The following is an 18,075-nucleotide window of genomic DNA, read 5'->3' as shown; positions in this document are numbered from 1 at the left end:
ATTACATGTATACCCCAGCCGCACCACACTAAATAGGGTCGGTGGAGGGGGAAAGGACCATTGCGTCTCTTTGGCACTTAAACACAAATTCTAATGAATAGCTTCTCTATATGACACCTTTTAAGTGCCCAACATTCTGCCCCATACATCATAGTCGGTCTTACAACAGTTTTATAGAATTTTCCTTTAAGCTTTAAGGGAATACGTTTGTCACACAGCACTCTAGTTGCACCCCTCACTTCATCCATGACATCGTCCTCTAAGTCATTGAAGTACTAAACAACCCTAAAAAAATTTCCTCAAGAGCTGCCACTCTTGAACCCCCGCCATGGACCCACCAATTTGTTGAGACCCTAGCAATCAAGATAACACAAAGTGGGACGATTCCTCCGGCCTCGGGCCCTGTGTACTCTTAACAGTCCTTCAAAATTAATCCACAAATCCATGTGACAGAATACAAGACATCGTACCCCCAACACTTAGTGTCCAAACTGGCACAAACCATAAGAAGTAAAAGATATACTTAAGAGCGTACTTATTAAGAAATAATAAATAACTGAACAAGAAATAAAAAAATGGAGTTCTTTTCTCAGAAATGATGGCAAAGGGAAAAGAAGATATGAAGTATCTCATGCAGCTTAACTCATTGCTGCCCATGGGGTGCATGCTAGTGAAAGAAAATTTATATGGCCAAAATTCCTTTCCCTGTTGTGTTGTTCAGAAGTTTACACATTTTGCAAGTATCCTTGGAGGAAGAATAAAGAACTAAAATGATAAGAAAAGAAAGTTCACATCTATGCAAATTGCATGCTGTCCTGTTTTTCTTTCTTTACTGATTTCGTACAAGTGCACATTCAATTTATGCACATAGGATTTGTTCTCTGTTCTTTTCATTGCTGATTTTTTTTTTTTTTTTTTTTTTTTTTTAACTTATAGAAGTGGCTGGAGTATTTTGGGGAACAAAACTGCATTTGCTATGGAATCAATTCACATAACAAGGATAATATAAAAGTGGTAAGCTGCTTCTTTTTCTACTTTTTAAGAACATGCTTTAAGTGAATAACTATTTTTCCTGCTGTTTTATAAAATATGTCACTTTTTTTTTTCTCCTTGTATTGGATTGTGAATGGTACATTCCATGTAGTTTGCCATTGCACTCAAATTAATATAAGGAAATCCAAGGTACCTTCTGTGAAGGCCAACATATGTCTGTTAACAGCATTGCCAACATATGCATGCATGATATACAACCTGAGTCCATGTGTTCAACCTCTAAGGTTTTCACCAGATTAAATTTGCCAGTTAACTATGGACATTTCTTTTGTTGGCCTTCTCCTGGACATTCATGGAAGGATCTGCCAGACAGTCTTGATAGTTGAAAGTTGAAAGTTGAAAGTATGGTTCTGATCATCATTAATTCATTATTAGATGGACATATGCGATATGTATTGTTGACCATCTTCTATGAATGCACATTCCACCTTGTCCATTGATGCCATCCTTGCAGGTTATCCATAAGGGCAGTCTTCATTCTTACATATTTATTTACTTTTTGTGGAATCTCATGTCTTACAGTTTCTGAACTTTCTACAAGCTCGAGTCAGAGAATTGAACAAGCTTGGTCAGCCTAAACATACCATAACTATGATGCTAGTTGGAATTCCCAATGTTGGTAAGTCAGCTCTTGCCAACTCTCTCCATCAAATTGGGCGGATCAGTGCTGCAGGTAAACAACTAATTTAAATTTTCTTTATTTAGCCATGATATAGTTAGTTGTGAAGTTAGGAATAGCTTCTTTCCTGAATATATTGTCCTAGGGCTAAATTATCTCCTTGGTTTATGACCATGTGAAAAACATTAATTTCAAGAGAAGGGAAGGCTGAAGCATGCAATAGTGAGTCCAGTGGCAGGTGAAACAAAAGACATCAGCAGTCTAAAGGTGAAAAAGTTTCTTCTTTAGCCTCCACTGTATAAAACCTTTTTTAGAACATGGCAAAGCTGTTTAATGTCCACAAATATACGGAAGAAATTCTTGATACCTTTCTCCAAGTATGCTCACACAGAAGGAAAAAAGGGGAAAAAGACAGACAAATAAATAAACTCTGGCCAGCTAACATCAGGTAAATCTGTAACCAATTTCATTTTTAAAGATTGGGATTTTTCAAAGACTCTTAGTGTGGGAGTGTTCCTAAATTTCATGCTTCCTTGGTTCTTTCGAGATGATGAATTGAGCCCTAGTTAGAAGTCAGAAAGAAACATGGGAAACATAGTTGTTATGCGGGCCTAGGCGCAACAGTCATGTTGCTCTCTTGTAACTTGGTGGTCATGGGTTGGAACAAGGAAACGGCCTCTCCAAAAAAGTGGGGGTTAAGGCTGAGTACATATGCCCCTCACCAGACCCTACAGTAGTGGGAGCCTCATGCAATGGGTACGCCCTTTTTTTATTTGTTTTGATTGCTAGGTTATAATTATTTTTTCTGATAATTTGGTGGTGGATCTTATTACTTTCGTAGGTACTTAATATATGTGTCAGGAAAATGTTTTACATGTGTTTTGGCAGCTGCTGAGGTGGAAGTTTTGGATAATATTGTATTTAAGTTGCTAATTGCCTATCTAGCATTATATAAAATGGACGGTAGTGTCATCTCTTGTATTTTAGGGATTCTACACTTCGAGAATAAGTGGTGCGTTCAGTTTTCGATAATATTGTAGTTGCCAATGTGCCTCCAATGGACTGATATCGTATTTCCCATGTTGTCTTCAACTTTTGGTAAGTTTCATTTAAGTGCAATTCTGTACATGTCAAAGTACATGCCTGGAGGGCTAAGATCTGGGTTGCCGATTGTTCATGAGTGGGATACCTCAGACCTTTTTTTTTTTTCATACGGATCCATGTAGCCGACCCCATTTAGTTGGATAAGGCTGAGATGTGTTATTTTCTGTACATGTCAAAGTCAAGCTTAGAAAAAATGCTTGAAATGTCAACATATTGAAAAAAGGGTTTGACACATAAATACAATGAAAAGGTCCAGTACAAGATGGGAAATATGGTTGAGGTGGATAGAGGGGGCCCTATAGGACTACCCATTTGTAAAACTTGATGCGCACTAGGAAATAGAACTTTCCCTTAATATATTCAGCAGGAAAACCATTTTCTAGGTAGCTGATTTTTTAGTCATTTTTCAAAGCTTTATGTTGTCACATGGAAACATGTATAGAGGCTGAAACTTCACATTTGTAGAGTGGTAAGGACAACATGTTTAGGGCCAACTATATTTCCATGTCGTAGATTCTTCCCTGCCAAAGATGATTGTCAAAGCAGCCAACCAAGAGAATATCTCAATCTTAGAGAAATCATTCTATTAAACAAATAAGATACTTTTTTAAAAGTATCTCAATGATGCAGATACGAATGCCCTTACCTGGTTGGACCAGTATGACCGGCTTTGGAAGCCAAGAGCCAAGAAGAACCGGTCCATCCTAGGGTTTTGGTCCAGCAAGGGTTAGAAATAAAATTAGTAGTTACTTAATATTTTATTTCATGCCTTTTATTTTCCAGATTTGAATGTAGGAGTTAGGGTTTATTTCCTTGCGTTGGTTTCTTTTTATGGTTATTTCCTAGTTTAGGCTAGATACTATGTTAGTAGAGTTTTATAATTTCATGTCTTTATTTTCTATATATTGGCTATAGTCGATGGACATGTAGAGAATGATTGGAATGATGAATTAATTATTTTGGGTGAACTTTGTGGTTATGCTTGGTCGTGTGAATCTCCTCCCCTTCTCTTTGTGTGATTCTTCCCTAAGGCCCCCCATTAACTTGGTATCAGAGCTGAAGGATCCCTTCACAACACCCTTTCACCTCCCATGGGACACCTTTTCTCTCCCAAAATCTCAGTCGAACCCTCCCCTTCCCTGTTTTAGGGTTATAGCGAGTAAAAAAAAAAAAATACAGGACAACAGAGAGAAAGGACAGAAGAAGCAAGGAGATAAAGAGATCGAAGGAGAATAAGCATACCCAGAACTTCTTCTCAGTCAACCCTTCTCTAGGGTTCCGCCAGCTAAAAAAAAAAGAGAAGAGAGAACAGAGACAGAAAAAAAAAAAAAAAAAAGAAGACAAAAGAAGAACAGAAGAAGACAAGAAGAGAGAGAAAGGACAGAGAACATACCTAGTTTTTAAAGTCTAGCCGTGAGTTGCCATCTCCATCGCCAATCACAACAGCATCTCTTTGTGGTTGCTGGTCCTGAAATCGACAGAGAAAACCCTGCTAGTTCCATCTCTAAGAAAGAGGCACGTTTCCCCTTTGTCGGTAACCCAAACTCCCACCCCCAAGCCTTTCTTCTTTATTTAACTATCTTTTAATCTTTTTATTTTCCACTTTGCCCCTCTCTTTATGCTTTATTTACTCTTGTTTCCAATATACCCTTGCCCATATGTAATATTTTATGTGCTTTCCATATATTATGTTACTGCCATCCACTTAGGAATTTCCTGCTAATTACCATTCTTCCATTCCTCTTTTAATTTGCATCTATTTACTGCTTTGCCATTACCTGTTAGTATTCTTTGTTTATCATCACCATTGTAGCCAATAGCGAAGTTATCCAGCAGCTGAACTCTTATAAAGGAGAAACTGATGAGAAAATTGATGCCCTCACTACCATTGTCGCCTCTCTTAAGATAATGATGGAATCTATGCAAATTTCTGTTGATCGATTGGTGGCTACACCGCTACAGATAGCGGAAAGAGTCCCATCCATCTGCGGATTCTTCCAACACCACTCCACGGGATGCATCACTACCACTGCCACCACCACCACCTCCATCACCATATGGAACTGGTCGATATGATGATGGAGCAAAATGAGCAAAAAAATTAGATGTTCTTGATTTTTATGGAGATAAAAATCCAGAATTGTACCTTGATTGGATTCACAGCTTAGAGACATTCTTCAGATGGTATGGGTTGACTGAAGCTCGAAAGATCCTATTTGCAGAGGCTAAATTGAAAGGCACGGCCCTAGTCTGATGGGTCAAGCAATAACAACAAAACCAAACCCGAGGCATTGGTTTAGTCACTACTTGGGTTGAAATGCATGAAGTCATGAACCGGAGATTCTTGCCTTCTGATTACAAGCAACGCATGCATCTCAGGTTTGTACAGTTGAAACAAGAGAATTTGACCGTTGAAGAATATGTTGCGAGATTTTATTATTTGGCCACTCGTTCTGATTTTGAATGGGATGAAAAAGTATTAGTAGCATAAAGATGAAATATATGAGGTGTAACTTTAGTAGATCGGTGATTGATAGCGAGGAAGTGAAAATTGAGGGGAGAGAGATCCCGCAAAGTGACTGTTTCAGGTATTTGGGCTTTACGTTAAACAAAGAAGGTGAGATTGATGATGATATTTCCCACAGAATTAAAGTAGGACGGATGAAATGTAGAGAGGTGTCTAGAGTGTTATGTGATCTACATATTCCTCTAAAGCTTAAAGGAAAATTCTACAGGACAATCATAAGACCAACTATGATGTATGGTGCAGAATGTTAGGCAGTCAAGAAGCGTAATATAGATAAGTTGAGTATGGCTGAGATGAGGATGTTGAGATGGATGTGCGGAAAAACCCTGAGAGATAGAATAAAAAATGACCAGGTTAGATCAGACTTGGGAGTTTCCCTAATTTAGGATAAGCTCAAAGAATGTCGGTTACGATGGTTTGGGCATGTCCAAAGGAGGCCCTTGGATGCCCCAGTACAAAGGGGTGACCAGATGTAGATGAATGGAGCTAAAAGGGCTAGGGGCAAGCCAAAATTAACCATTGATTAGTTAATTAGTAGAGACATGCAAAAGTTAAGTCTTCACCCAAGTATGACATCTAACAGAGCTGCCTGGAGGGCTAGGATTCGAGTTGCATACGGTTCGTGAGTGGGATGCCCCAAAGATTTTTTTTTTTTCCAAATACTTGCGGATCCATGTAGCCGACCCCATTAGTTGGGATAAGGCTAAGCTTTGTTGTTGTTGAAGAAGTATTAGTAACACAATTTCGCAATGGTTTGCACCCTCAACTTAGTTCTACCCTTGCATTTAGTCGACTGCCTACCTTGGAGGACGCCATGCAAGTAGCGTATCAAGTTGAGGAAAGTCTAAAACACCCATACAATTGGAGAAATTTTGCAGATACTTTTCCTCGAGGTACTAGTTCCATTCTGCAACAGCCTCCTACCCAAGAAAGGTCATATAGCAAACCACAGGCTAGTGCTACATCTATGGCCTCTTCACGACCTAGCCGGCCGTATTCTCCGCCTCGACATTTTTTGAAATGTCATCTTCACGGCTTACTCATCCATACTCACCCCCTCGGCGTGGTTCAGATAAACCTTTTGTTGCAACAAAATTTACAGTTCAGTGCTACTCATGCAATGGATTTGGACATATCATGCTCAATGTCCCAGCCGTTTGGTTGCTTTTATTGATAAGGATTCTCCTATACCATATATTTCCGAAGAGCAACTTGGTTCTGACACAGTTGATTTAAGAGAAGAGGGTGCGCCAGGTGAAATCAATGAAAATCTCAGTTATGAAGACCAACATCCTTTTTATGTCATTTGTCATGTGTTGAGCACTCAGAAAGCCACTGACAATGAAGACTGGTGCCGCAGTAATATTTTCAGACTCGTGTGAAGTGCAATGACCAGTTGTTAACCTTGGTCATTGATGGAGGTAGTTGCACTAATGTTGTCTCTGAAGACGCTGTTCCTAAGCTAGGATTGAAGACAGAGCCACATCCAAATCCTTACAAGGTTGCTTGGGTGAACAACACTAATCTCAAAATCACAAATAAGTGTTTGGTCACATATTCTATTGGTGGATTTAAGGATACAGTCCAATGTGACGTCCTCCCTCTGAAGGTGTGCCATATCCTTCTTGGTCGTAATGTAGACTAGGATAGGGAGTCTAACCAAGTCTCGACTGCAGAAACTTTTAATCAAAGAACAACCACACATTCGCCAAATAACTCATTAACAAAATACAAATATGATTGAAATCAATTAGCACAGATCAGCTCTATCGATCTTAGAGTTTCAGAAATTTTAAAAACTGAATAATCAGGAAAACAGAGGCTTAGTGGTCCAATAATAGAGGCTGAACCATGAACAACAACTACCAATTTAATGCATCAACAGCTGGAACAATAGAACCAGAATTCTGGACAGAAGTGGGTTAGAACAGAGATCGACCAGATTAGAGAGATTTAATATATCATACAATCCCCTGGCCTGATTACTCTAAAATTGGAATCGATTCTTCCTCTCAGCAGGGGTAACACTCGACCAGAAATTCAAAGCCATCAGATGGATGGTCTCTTATATCAGTACATGTCAGTGGAGAAAGTCTGGAACTCTTAAAACCCAGAAATTGCAGAAAGTTCAGATTACTTACCTGAGATGCTGAAAGAGATTAATAGCTACAAGAAGACCAAAAAATAATAAGGATCCACTCGAACTTCTTGCCACAGAGTGTCAACTGGATCAGACACCAGTCCCTAAACCTTGATCACACACAAGGGAGTCTTAACAAAGACCAGCGGCAGCAGCAAGCTTTTTTTTTTAATAATTCAAATCGTGGGCTATATTGCTGCCCTCCTCATTATTTATAATGATGGGGGGTGTTTACAAATAATAGCAACTCAAAAGTTACTAAATCTGAGTTATTAAAACTACTAATATGTAGTTACTAAAAAACTGAAATTGAAAACTAATGAAAAAGGAAACTAAATAAAACTGAAATTAGAAACTAACTTTTGACTGAATTTAGAAACTAACTAATGACTGAAATTAGAAACTAATTAACCCCATGAAAGCCCAACTAGAAGGGAAACTAACTAGTGATTTTGTACTCAATCTTAGAGCCCCCCTTTTAGACCTATAAAGTGGTCTATTACACTCAAAACACATGGGATCAAAGGCCCAACATGTATGAAACCCAACCCTAAGCTTATTTCTAATAAAATAAACCTTTTTTGGTGATTAATCTACATCAGGTCGACCTTGGTTGTTTGACAAGAAAGTATAGCATTGTGGCTATGCCAATACCTATGCTTTCAAGCATGCCAACAAGACTATGAAGTTTCATCCAGCCAAAGATCTCCCTGAAATGAAGCTCAAGATGGTGAGATCATTCCCTATTCAGCGTATTCCTTTAGACGGTCTCCTCGATCCTTTTCCTAACTCGACGGAGTCGAGTTCTTTTCAGAGGAGGAGAGTTGATGCAGATACGGCTGCCCTTACCTGGTTGGACCAGCATAACCGGCTTTGGAAGCTAAGAGCCAAGAAGAACTGGTCCAGCCAAGGGTTTTGGTCCAACAAAGGTTGGAAATAAAATTAGTAGTTACTAATATTTTATTTCATGCCATAGGAGTTAGGATTTATTTCCTTGCATTTGTTTCCTTTTATGGTTATTTCCTAGTTTAGGCTAGATGCTATGTTAGTAGAGTTTCTAATTTCATGTCTTTATTTTTTATATATTGGTTGTAGTCGATGGACATGTAGAAAATGATTGGAATGATGAATTAATTATTTTGGGTGAACTTTGTGGTTATGCTTGGTCGTGTGAATCTCATCCCCCTCTCTTTGTGTGATTCTTCCCTTCTTCCCTAAGGCCCCCTTCAACTTGGTATCAGAGTTAAGAAGAACCGGTCCAGCCTAGGGTTTTGGTCCAACAAGGGTTGGAAATAAAATTAGCAGTTACTTAATATTTTACTTCATGCCTTTTATTTTTCAGATTTGAATGTAGGAGTTAGGATTTATTTCCTTGCATTGGTTTCCTTTTATGGTTATTTCCTAGTTTAGGCTAGATACCATGTTAGTAGAGTTTCTAATTTCATGTCTTTATTTTCTATATATTGGCTGTAGTCGATGGACATGTAGAGAATGATTGGAATGATGAATTAATTATTTTGGGTGAACTTTGTGGTTATGCTTAGTCGTGTGAATCTCCTCCCCCTCTCTTTGTGTGATTCTTCCCTTCTTCTCTAAGGCCCCCCATCACTCAAATAATTAACTCATGCCAAAGACTGTTGATAAGCCATAACTCATCCTTTTTCCTGATAAAATTCAAATCTTTTAAATTAGATTGTTGATAACAAATAAAATTCAAGAAGCAAAATTAAGCCTTCTTATACTAATTCTTTTAGAAAAAGAGAAACTAGACATACTTTCCTCAACATCTTTAGTATTTTATTTGACACTCACTTCTTCAAGATTACTAAAACTTCGTTCCAACGTGAAAGTTACTGCCAAGAATGGAAATTCCATGTTAGATGTTCATATGTTCATATTTTTATGAAACCTCTCATAATATACAGATTTGCAAATGAATTGTGTAATATTGTCCTTCTTAAAAGAGCTGCTTAATAAGCATTTTGTCAGCATCAAAATAAAGGTGTTCAGACATTTCTGCTACCAAATAATGAGGCTGCAAGTGACAAGATAAGATTGGACAGCATTTATTTTCTCTTTTATTCTTGCGTGAAATTTTCTGCTGAGATATGCTGGATTCATTGAAAAGGTTTACTTAAATGGTCTAATTACTAACCTGTGTTGTCATTTTCTTATCTCTTTTCTTTTTCTTCCATGCTTTTAACCACAGAAGTAGAATTAAATAGTGATTTTCCTGCAGATTGCAAGTCATCCCAACATTTATGTCTTGGACACACCTGGTGTGTTGCCTACTGAGATTCTTGATGCTGAAGTGGGTGCTAAACTAGCTTTAACTGGTATGTTGCTCTCTCTCTCTCTCTCTCTCTCTCTATATATATATATATATATATATATCCTTTGTACTCTTTTGTGGGTAATCATAGTTATGTGGGTTAACTACAACTTGGCTGGGGAAGCACACTTTCCAGGCCTGCTAAGTCAAATTTTAGTTACTCACGGCTATGAAAAGATTTTGCTTTGTCCGAGTTTTTCAAATTATATGCTTGCTCCTTAGGGACATGATTCCTCATGAATGGCACTGGGTAGACTCACCCAAAAGAGGTTCTGTACTTGGGTGAGCCAATTCTGAGTTCTAAGTTTCTCGTTAGGTGTGAGTTTACATCCATATGTTGAATAATTTTTTCTCTATTTAAAATGCAGGAGCTATTAAGGATTGTTTAGTTGAGGAACAAGAACTTGCTCGGTATTTTCTAGCTATCTTGAACTCAAGTGATGCGTACAAGGACTGGAAGAACTTGCCTAGCGAGGAGGTTGAAAGATCATCTGAAGACCACAAAGCGAAGCTCTTAGGAATCCATGAGGCAGACATAAGGAGACGCAAGCAATATCCCACAGATCACACACAGGTACCAAAGACTTGTGTTTCAGTTATATTGCCAGATGGGAACCATATGCCCCAGATGCTCATTGATCTCAAATGAGACTGGGAATTTATTGACCTCCACATTATCCTTTTCATGAGTAATGAAGTTTGCCCATCTCTCAGGATGCAAATTGTCCACAAACCATCTCATAATGGATCTTTTCGTCTGGATTCTTGCTTCTGGCCATTTTAATTGGCACTTGATCAGATGGTTAAGATCACATCTTTTTCAGCTTTTAATGTGCAATTCCCTTGGTTGATATCCAGTCATTTGTTTATGATATGACATATAGCACTTAGCACTAAATTATGTCCCATGCCACTCCACTTTTCTGTCTCCCCAGACTGAAGAAAGAATTTTTGTCATTGATCTATAGGATTTTGTTGTACGGTCTGTTCGAAGAACCCTTTTTGAGACAGTTTCTTCATTCAAGGAAAATCTGGAAAATGAAGAGAAGATGGGCAAGCTGATTGAAGCTCAGTTTGTGGCCTTGCGGGAAGTTTTTCATGTGCCTTTGGGATCAGATGAGGATGGAATATATAAAGTTGCAAAGAAGCTACTCAATCTATATCGAACTGGTAGACTTGGTCATTATACTTTGGATGATATTCTGAGGAATGGTCACTAGCCCATTTTCCATGTAGTTATAATGGTCCCTGCACAGAAAGAAGGAATAAATTTTACCCTAAAAATATGAGCAATAAAATTTATACGAGTTTGTGAAAAATCAGTTTGAAAAATAATACAAGTTTATGTTTTGATAAGTTAGCTAACCTACACTTTCAAAAAATGTGGATTATTTAGTACGATGCATTGATATATAAGACCAGAATCCTATAAAATTTGAGACAAGAAGATTGATGCACTTAAATTACATTATCTTTGTTATTAAAGGGAATTTTACAATTCTATGCTTTTGACTTTCGATTCAATTCCTGCAACCAAGCTTGAAGCACGCAAACTGTTGACCCATGCCAAAGAACCCAAGTTGGTACTTTATACTGCCTGACTAACAATTGTACTAGTGTGTGTGAATTGATTGTTATTCAAAGATAAGTTTTGATAAATTTGTTTATCACCAGGGATTGACACGTGATGATATAGTTGATACTATTTTTTTTTTTTCTGGTAAGCCGATGATATGGTTGATACACATTGGTAAAACCTTTTCACTTGGATAATTCTGTAATTCATCTTCAGTAAGATGTCAGTAAGTGTTTTAATTTGAAAATAAAGATAATTGTATCAAGGGATTTAAATGCTCATAATTAAACCCATAATCCATTTCTTATTTTCTTTGATGTTAATAGCTGAAAATACTCTCCCTAAAGTGGAGTCCTAAATGATAATTATTAACATATATAGGATTCCGTTTTCCAAGTCAAATTAAACTTGGTCCACATGTTGGCCATTTATATTTCAAAAATGGACAGGGAAAGGAAGACTGAAGTGTCAAAAAATTGTTTATTCCACTCATGCAACACTAATCTATAGATAGGGTATCTAGCTTCTTATGCAGTTGGGCTTGGGAAGATTTGGGGTAAATTTATGGTCCATTTGATAATGTTTTTGCCGTTTTTGTTTCAAGAAACGGCAGAAACATAAATTTCCGTTTCTAGAAACAGAAACAGAATTGAAGGTGTTTGATAAGTCATGTTTTTGGAAGTCGATAGTAACCAGCAAAAGAATGGTCATGAGTCGTTTCTTGAACCATAAATAGGTAGAAATTTCATTTTCTATTTCTGAAAACAATTGAAACGAAATAGTTTTATCAAACGCTTTTTGTTCCGTTTCTGCCATTTCTGGACACAGAAACGGCAGAAATGTGTTTCTTGAAACGTTATCAAACGGGCCCTTTGATTATTTATTTTTTTTCTTTATTGTTAGTGTAGGGTGTGGGTCAAGTTAGTAAGGAGATTCAATTTTAGATCGTAGTTTCTAATTTAGGTTAATTGTCATTCCAATGAGTTTCCGTTAATTGATGTTTTCTTTCTTTATATATGTAACACAGTAGAGGACAGATTTGAAGTTGAATTGATTGAAATTGAATGATAATTTTTGGTGAAACCATGGCTGCCTTGCATGCTTCTCTCCCTGCCTCTCTGTCTCTTTATGTCATCTTCTTCTTCTCCTTTCTTATTCTTCCTTATTTTCCTATTGTACTTCCTCTTTTCTGGAACTACTATGTTTCTGGGGATATTTGCAGCCCTAATCAAACTCTCAGATCTCCTTAGTGTTTGATCTGTTTGGGCTGAGATCTTGAGCGAAGGTAGCCCTCTCCTAGATGATCGATACCCCTGCAGATCAGACCTGGATGTGCCATCAGTTGCTCTAACCGAAACCTACAACTGAAGAGTTGCAAGTCTACCGCCAGTTCTTGAATCATAACTTCCCTGTTAACTTTTGGGTAGCTTTTCCAAGTCATTGGCTATGAGAAACAAGGTATCCTTGTGCTGGGACTCTCTTCTAGAAATTTCAGTCCATTTGAGGTTGAACCAGTGCGTTTTGTCTCTCGAAGCCTTGCTGGTCTTTCGCTTGGAACTCTGGCGAGAGGAAGAAGAAGGGTTCTTTTCCAATTGCTTTATGCTTTTAACTTTTGATTATTACTAATAACCACATACCCCTTAAGTTCTTTTATCAAAATTCTACATTCTTTTATTAGTTTTTTCTTTTCAGAAGTACCCCTAGTTAACACTTAATCCACATTGTCCCAAGTGTTTTTTCTCTTCCTAAGGAAACTTATACTATTCACATTATTTTCAAATTTTCCATTATGCCTTGCAATTGAACCATTTAATATTTATGTGGACTATACGCGATCCGATTCCAGTTTTGGAATGCAGAACAACATCAAGTGGTATTAGAGCGAATTTCTTACAATCGCCTGACCATGAGAAGTCACAACACCAATGTTGAGTTGCACAAATTGTATCGTGAGGTACTTGAGAATCATCAGAAGACTAATGTTAGGCTTGAGAAAAATGAGGCAAAATATGACATGTTCATAAACGAGACTGAAGGTGCCCTTACTACAATTCTTGGCTTTATGCAAAGGTTCAAAACGTGAGCTGACGAAAGACCGTCTACACTACCTCCTTAGTTTCATGCCCTACAGATCGAAGATACACCTCACAAACAGCAACGTGATCTAGTTATACTCCAAGATGTTACTCGAAAATTTTTTGATAGAGATTATGGCATCAAAGTTGAAGTTCCAGAGTTCAGTGGTAAGAAGGGAGCTGAAGAATTTTTTGACTGACTTACCAAAGTTGATAGGATTTTCTCTTATAAATCTCTTCTGAATGAGAAGAAATATGAACTCATCCTCACTAAGTTTATTGGATACAAATGTTTATGGTGGGACGAGGTATTGCATGCAAGGTTTTTCAGAAGACTTTGGACCCGTTATCAATTGGGAGGTCATGACGCAGATTTTAACTGAGAAATTTTTTCCTCCTAATTATGAGAAAGTGATGTTTTATAAATCGTTCAATTTCCAATAAGGCTATAAGGATGTGGATACCTACACCATCGAGTTTCACAAACTATCTTTAAGATGCCAACTTCAGGAAACAGATCAACAATGGGTGATTAGGTTTATCAGCAGGCTAAGTACTAAGTTTCGACTCACATTGGCTAATACCAATTTCAGGTCCGTTGATGTGGCATCAGCATATGCAAGACAGCTGAAGAGAAGTCCATTTATTGAAAGAGTATGATCAAGACTCCTTCAATTTATTGACCTCCACCATGTATGGAGGAAAAGAAGTCTGAGTCTCATAGAGAGGAAGAAATAGGCCAAAATTCAACAAAATAGTGATTGGGTGAAGAACATCAATGTCATAATTGTGGTGAGAAGGGTCATTACTCCAACAAATGCCCCAATAAGACTCGTTTTGTGAATGTAGCAGAGAAGCAATCGACAGAGAAGAATATTGATCCTAAATTATATCCTTATTCTGTCGATAAAGATGCTGATGTTCTTAATTACATTGATGAAGTTAAAGCTCATTCCACTAGTCTTACATCCTTCTCAAGCATACTAGTTGATAAGGATCCTCTCTCTAGACAAAAGGGTACTCTCCTACACGGTTCTAATCCTACTGATGTTCATACAGTGTTGATATCGGGGCAGAAGCAAACTTCATTTCTGCTAAATTTGTTTGAGCTCAAACTTTCTATAGAAGTGACTTTTTAAGAAGATTAATGTGCATCGTTTTGGACCCACAGTTTGAGAAGAGGACACTGCAGTTGTTCGAGTATATCCAAAGTTTGGACCGCTACAATACCATGTGCCTTGCTTAGTCACCCCATTGGCGCAGTGCGACATTCTTTTAGGGCAACCTTCGCAACAACATGTTGGTATTCTCTACGATGGTGCATGGAACACCATCAAAGTATAGCAAGGAAGTCGTATTTACTTAATGACGCCACACACATTATCCGGCATGCCACATCGAAAGTAGTCTACACTCAAGTGACACGTCTACCTATTGGCCCTCATCTTCTGCTTCGAGATACGTGCCACTTCATTGACGAGAAATTTACAAGGGTGTCTTGCGGGCACGTCCGTCGAGTTTTTTTAAGACCAAGAGAGTCGTTGTGGCTTGGGAAGATTTGGGGTTAATTTATTACCTTGGTTATTTATTTGTTTCCTTTACTATTAGTGTAGGGTGTGTGTCAAGCTAGTAGGGAGATTCAATTTTAGATTTTAGTTTTTAATTTAGGTTAGTTTCTATTCCAATTAGTTTCCATTAATTGATTTTTTTTTCTTTATATAGCCATGTAACGCAATAGAGGATAAATTTAAAGAGCTGAATTGATTGAAATTGAATGAGTATTTTGGGTGAAGCCCTGGCTATCGTGCTTGCTCCCCTCTTTCTCTCTCTCTCTCTCTCTCTCTCTCTCTCTCTCTCTCTCTCTCTCTCTCTCTCTCTTTCTCCGTTATACCCGTGCCCTAAATTCTCTTGTGTGACTAGTTGTAGGTGAATCACAAGTGAGTGCCAACACTAATGACTACCGGTTGGCATCCATGTTTTTCCACGAGGGAAGGACTATTCCCACTTGCAAGTGTTACTTGTGCCGAGATAAATGGAAGGACTTTAAACCATTGAAGAAGAAGTCACTGTAAGTCCTTTGTCATTAATGGGAAATACCCAAACCCTAGTAGTGAGATGCACCAAGAAAGGGCCCACACACTTGCAAACACCTAAGGCAACCTCCACATAGCTAACAGTCTTTGTTCCAATCAAATTGGACCAAAATAATCCACATTGATTGGTGGCCACTGGAGGATGGATACCAGCAAGTGAGCACCCTCCGGTGGGGGACTAGCCAAAATTGGGTTATTTGGCCATGGGGCCCAGGGCCTCGTACCCGTGCACCTCAAACCACTTCCAATAGATAGTACAACTTACCAGAGAGTGGATAAATGTGTTGGATCACTCCGAGGTGGGCCCACTAGTGCCAAATGAGGAATGAACTCAGTAATGAGTGAAAACTCATTAATTACCTAAATGGCCCTTGCATAATTTAAATTGCTATAAATATAGGTCATTGCTCATTTATTTCGTTCCTAACAAACCATGAGCAAGGGAAGGGAGAAAGGAGAAGAAGAGGAAGAAGAACAAGAAGAAGAATAAGAACAAGCAGAAGAGGAAGAGCAAGGGAGAAGGAAGAGGACGAGAGTAAGGGAGATCTCCTCCATTCCCATGCCCCATAGGTGAGTTTGTCTCTCTACCTCTCATGAATGCCATGCTCTCTCTTACCTTATTTCTTCACCTAAGCTAAGTTAAGGAAACCCTAACTGAAATCCCTTTACCCACCTACTTGATCTACCAATTGAATGGGGGATTTTGGTGTAGGGTACCTAGTATAGCTATTTAACCACTCTTATTTAGTGTGGAATACCTCCCATATGAAAAGCCTCAAATTAAGCAACCCAAAACCCTAGAAATTGGGCAATTGCCTAAATCCTCTATGACCTACCACCCTAACCTAACTATATGTCGAGGAAATGGTGCAATTGTAGAGCCTTGCTCCCTAAACCCGGTTTATTGACCAGTTGGTTTGGTTTGATTATGTAGGGTCCAAACCGAAAAGGGTTGATGTAGGTGCCCTATGGTGTATGATAGCAAGGGTGACGTCAAATACAGGGTGGTCAGACAAGATTGAGCCAATATCCGACATGATTTGCACGTCTAAGCTATGCCCTTGCTCGTATCATAAAGCCATGTACGAATAGGAAAGATATGATATCTTATTGGATGATGAGAACTTGGTCCATGACAGGTGGCAGGAGTGAGATACGCGTTAAGAACCCATTTCTCACCAAAATACAGCAAGATTGGTCTTGTTTTAGCCAACTAGTGGGTGCGAGACCTACCAGTGTGACCCACATCTAGGGAAACGTGGGTCCCAGCAAGCCCAACTTGGTGAGCACATGTATTTCCGGTTTCCCATCGTAATGAAGTTGCGTGTGCCCGATAATGCTGGCTATCTCACTTGGTATCGCAATATAATGTGTTTTGGTCCATAGAAGGACAAAACCAAACAAGCCTTAATAGTTATTTATAACCCAAGGTATAAATAGCATTTACTCCTCTCTCTCTCTCCCATTTATGATTTTAGCAAGAGTTTGGTGGAGAGAAGTAAAGAAGAGGGAGAAAAAATGAAGGAGAAGAGAAGGAAGAGGGAAGAAGTGTTCCCCCTTGGTTTCTGAGGCCTTGTCTTACCTTTTCGTCGCCGGAATAGTGATCGACGCCTTGAGATCTATGTATTGAGGTAAGTAACAACATAAACCCTTGGAATATGATGAAACCCTCTTATGTGTGGTCACATCAAAGGGTTAATAGAAACCTTATGTGGTTTCTTTGAAGGTTTAAGGAAGAAAACCAAGATTTGAAAGTATTGTGGTGGCATTTCACTAGGAAAGAGGATCCTATGTTTTTGGGATTTCTTGAGCTAAGGTACGATTTTGTTCCCAAAAACCTTGATTTAACTTAGATTATAATCGGGTGGATGAAGCCTAAAATGAGTGAAAAATGAGGTTAACAACCCCATTGGATTCCCAAGAGGTGGAATGCAGAACCTGCTGAACATTGGTGGGTAGCACCGACGGGTAGCCAAACCCACCAGTATGACCCCCCAATCTTACTTGGGCTTTTGAGCCTACAGGCGGGTAAGACCAACGGGTACCTAGACCAGTTAGTATAACCCATCAATCTTGCTTGGGCTTCGGGTCCTACCGACGGGTAGGACCGATGAGTACCAAGACTCATCGATAGCACCCACTGGTTTTGGGTTAGCCCTGGGGTCCCTACTGGTGGGTACGTCCTACCCGCCGGTAGCACCTGTTGGTGTGTGCTTGAGAGTTGTATGCCTGGACAATTTTCATGGATGGGTCCTCCTACCCACCTGTGTGACCATAGTCCAAATGAGCTTCGTTTGAACTCAAATTCATCGATAGCTTTTTCGCATTATTAGATGCATCGTGATCATGTCTTATGTCTTTTTATAATCTCAAAATGGAGGTATTCTAAGTTTCTTATCTGTGATAGGTTTCGAGACATTCGTCTTCACACTTCAGATCTTACCCGTAGTGTGTGCATATTCTTGTATAAGAATAGGTAAATGGAGAGAAGACGTTGATTTTATTTGGGAGTGTTTATGGCATCATCTTCATTTCACATATATTATCTTGACATTA

At 38.7% G+C, this 18,075-nt stretch overlaps 1 protein-coding gene across 6 annotated transcripts in view; it reads left to right on the top strand.

Moving 5' to 3' along the window:
• The window catches only part of LOC122086484 (DAR GTPase 2, mitochondrial), a 55,189-nt gene extending 43,948 nt beyond the window's left edge, over positions 1 to 11,241 (top strand). For all 6 annotated transcript variants that reach the window (XM_042655299.1, XM_042655298.1, XM_042655297.1 and 3 more), the window contains 6 exons: positions 937 to 1,014; positions 1,576 to 1,726; positions 1,869 to 1,939; positions 9,683 to 9,779; positions 10,144 to 10,349; positions 10,744 to 11,241. In XM_042655299.1, coding sequence (XP_042511233.1) covers positions 937 to 1,014; positions 1,576 to 1,726; positions 1,869 to 1,939; positions 9,683 to 9,779; positions 10,144 to 10,349; positions 10,744 to 10,995 — 855 coding nt within the window. In that variant the 3' untranslated portion in view covers positions 10,996 to 11,241. The remainder of the gene's footprint in view (positions 1 to 936; positions 1,015 to 1,575; positions 1,727 to 1,868; positions 1,940 to 9,682; positions 9,780 to 10,143; positions 10,350 to 10,743) is intronic.
• Positions 11,242 to 18,075: the final 6,834 nt, after the last annotated feature.

The sequence above is a fragment of the Macadamia integrifolia genome, chromosome 8 (assembly GCF_013358625.1).
Source record: "Macadamia integrifolia cultivar HAES 741 chromosome 8, SCU_Mint_v3, whole genome shotgun sequence".
Classification (NCBI taxonomy): Eukaryota; Viridiplantae; Streptophyta; class Magnoliopsida; order Proteales; family Proteaceae; genus Macadamia; species Macadamia integrifolia.
This window is presented reverse-complemented; position numbering and strand designations above follow the sequence as displayed.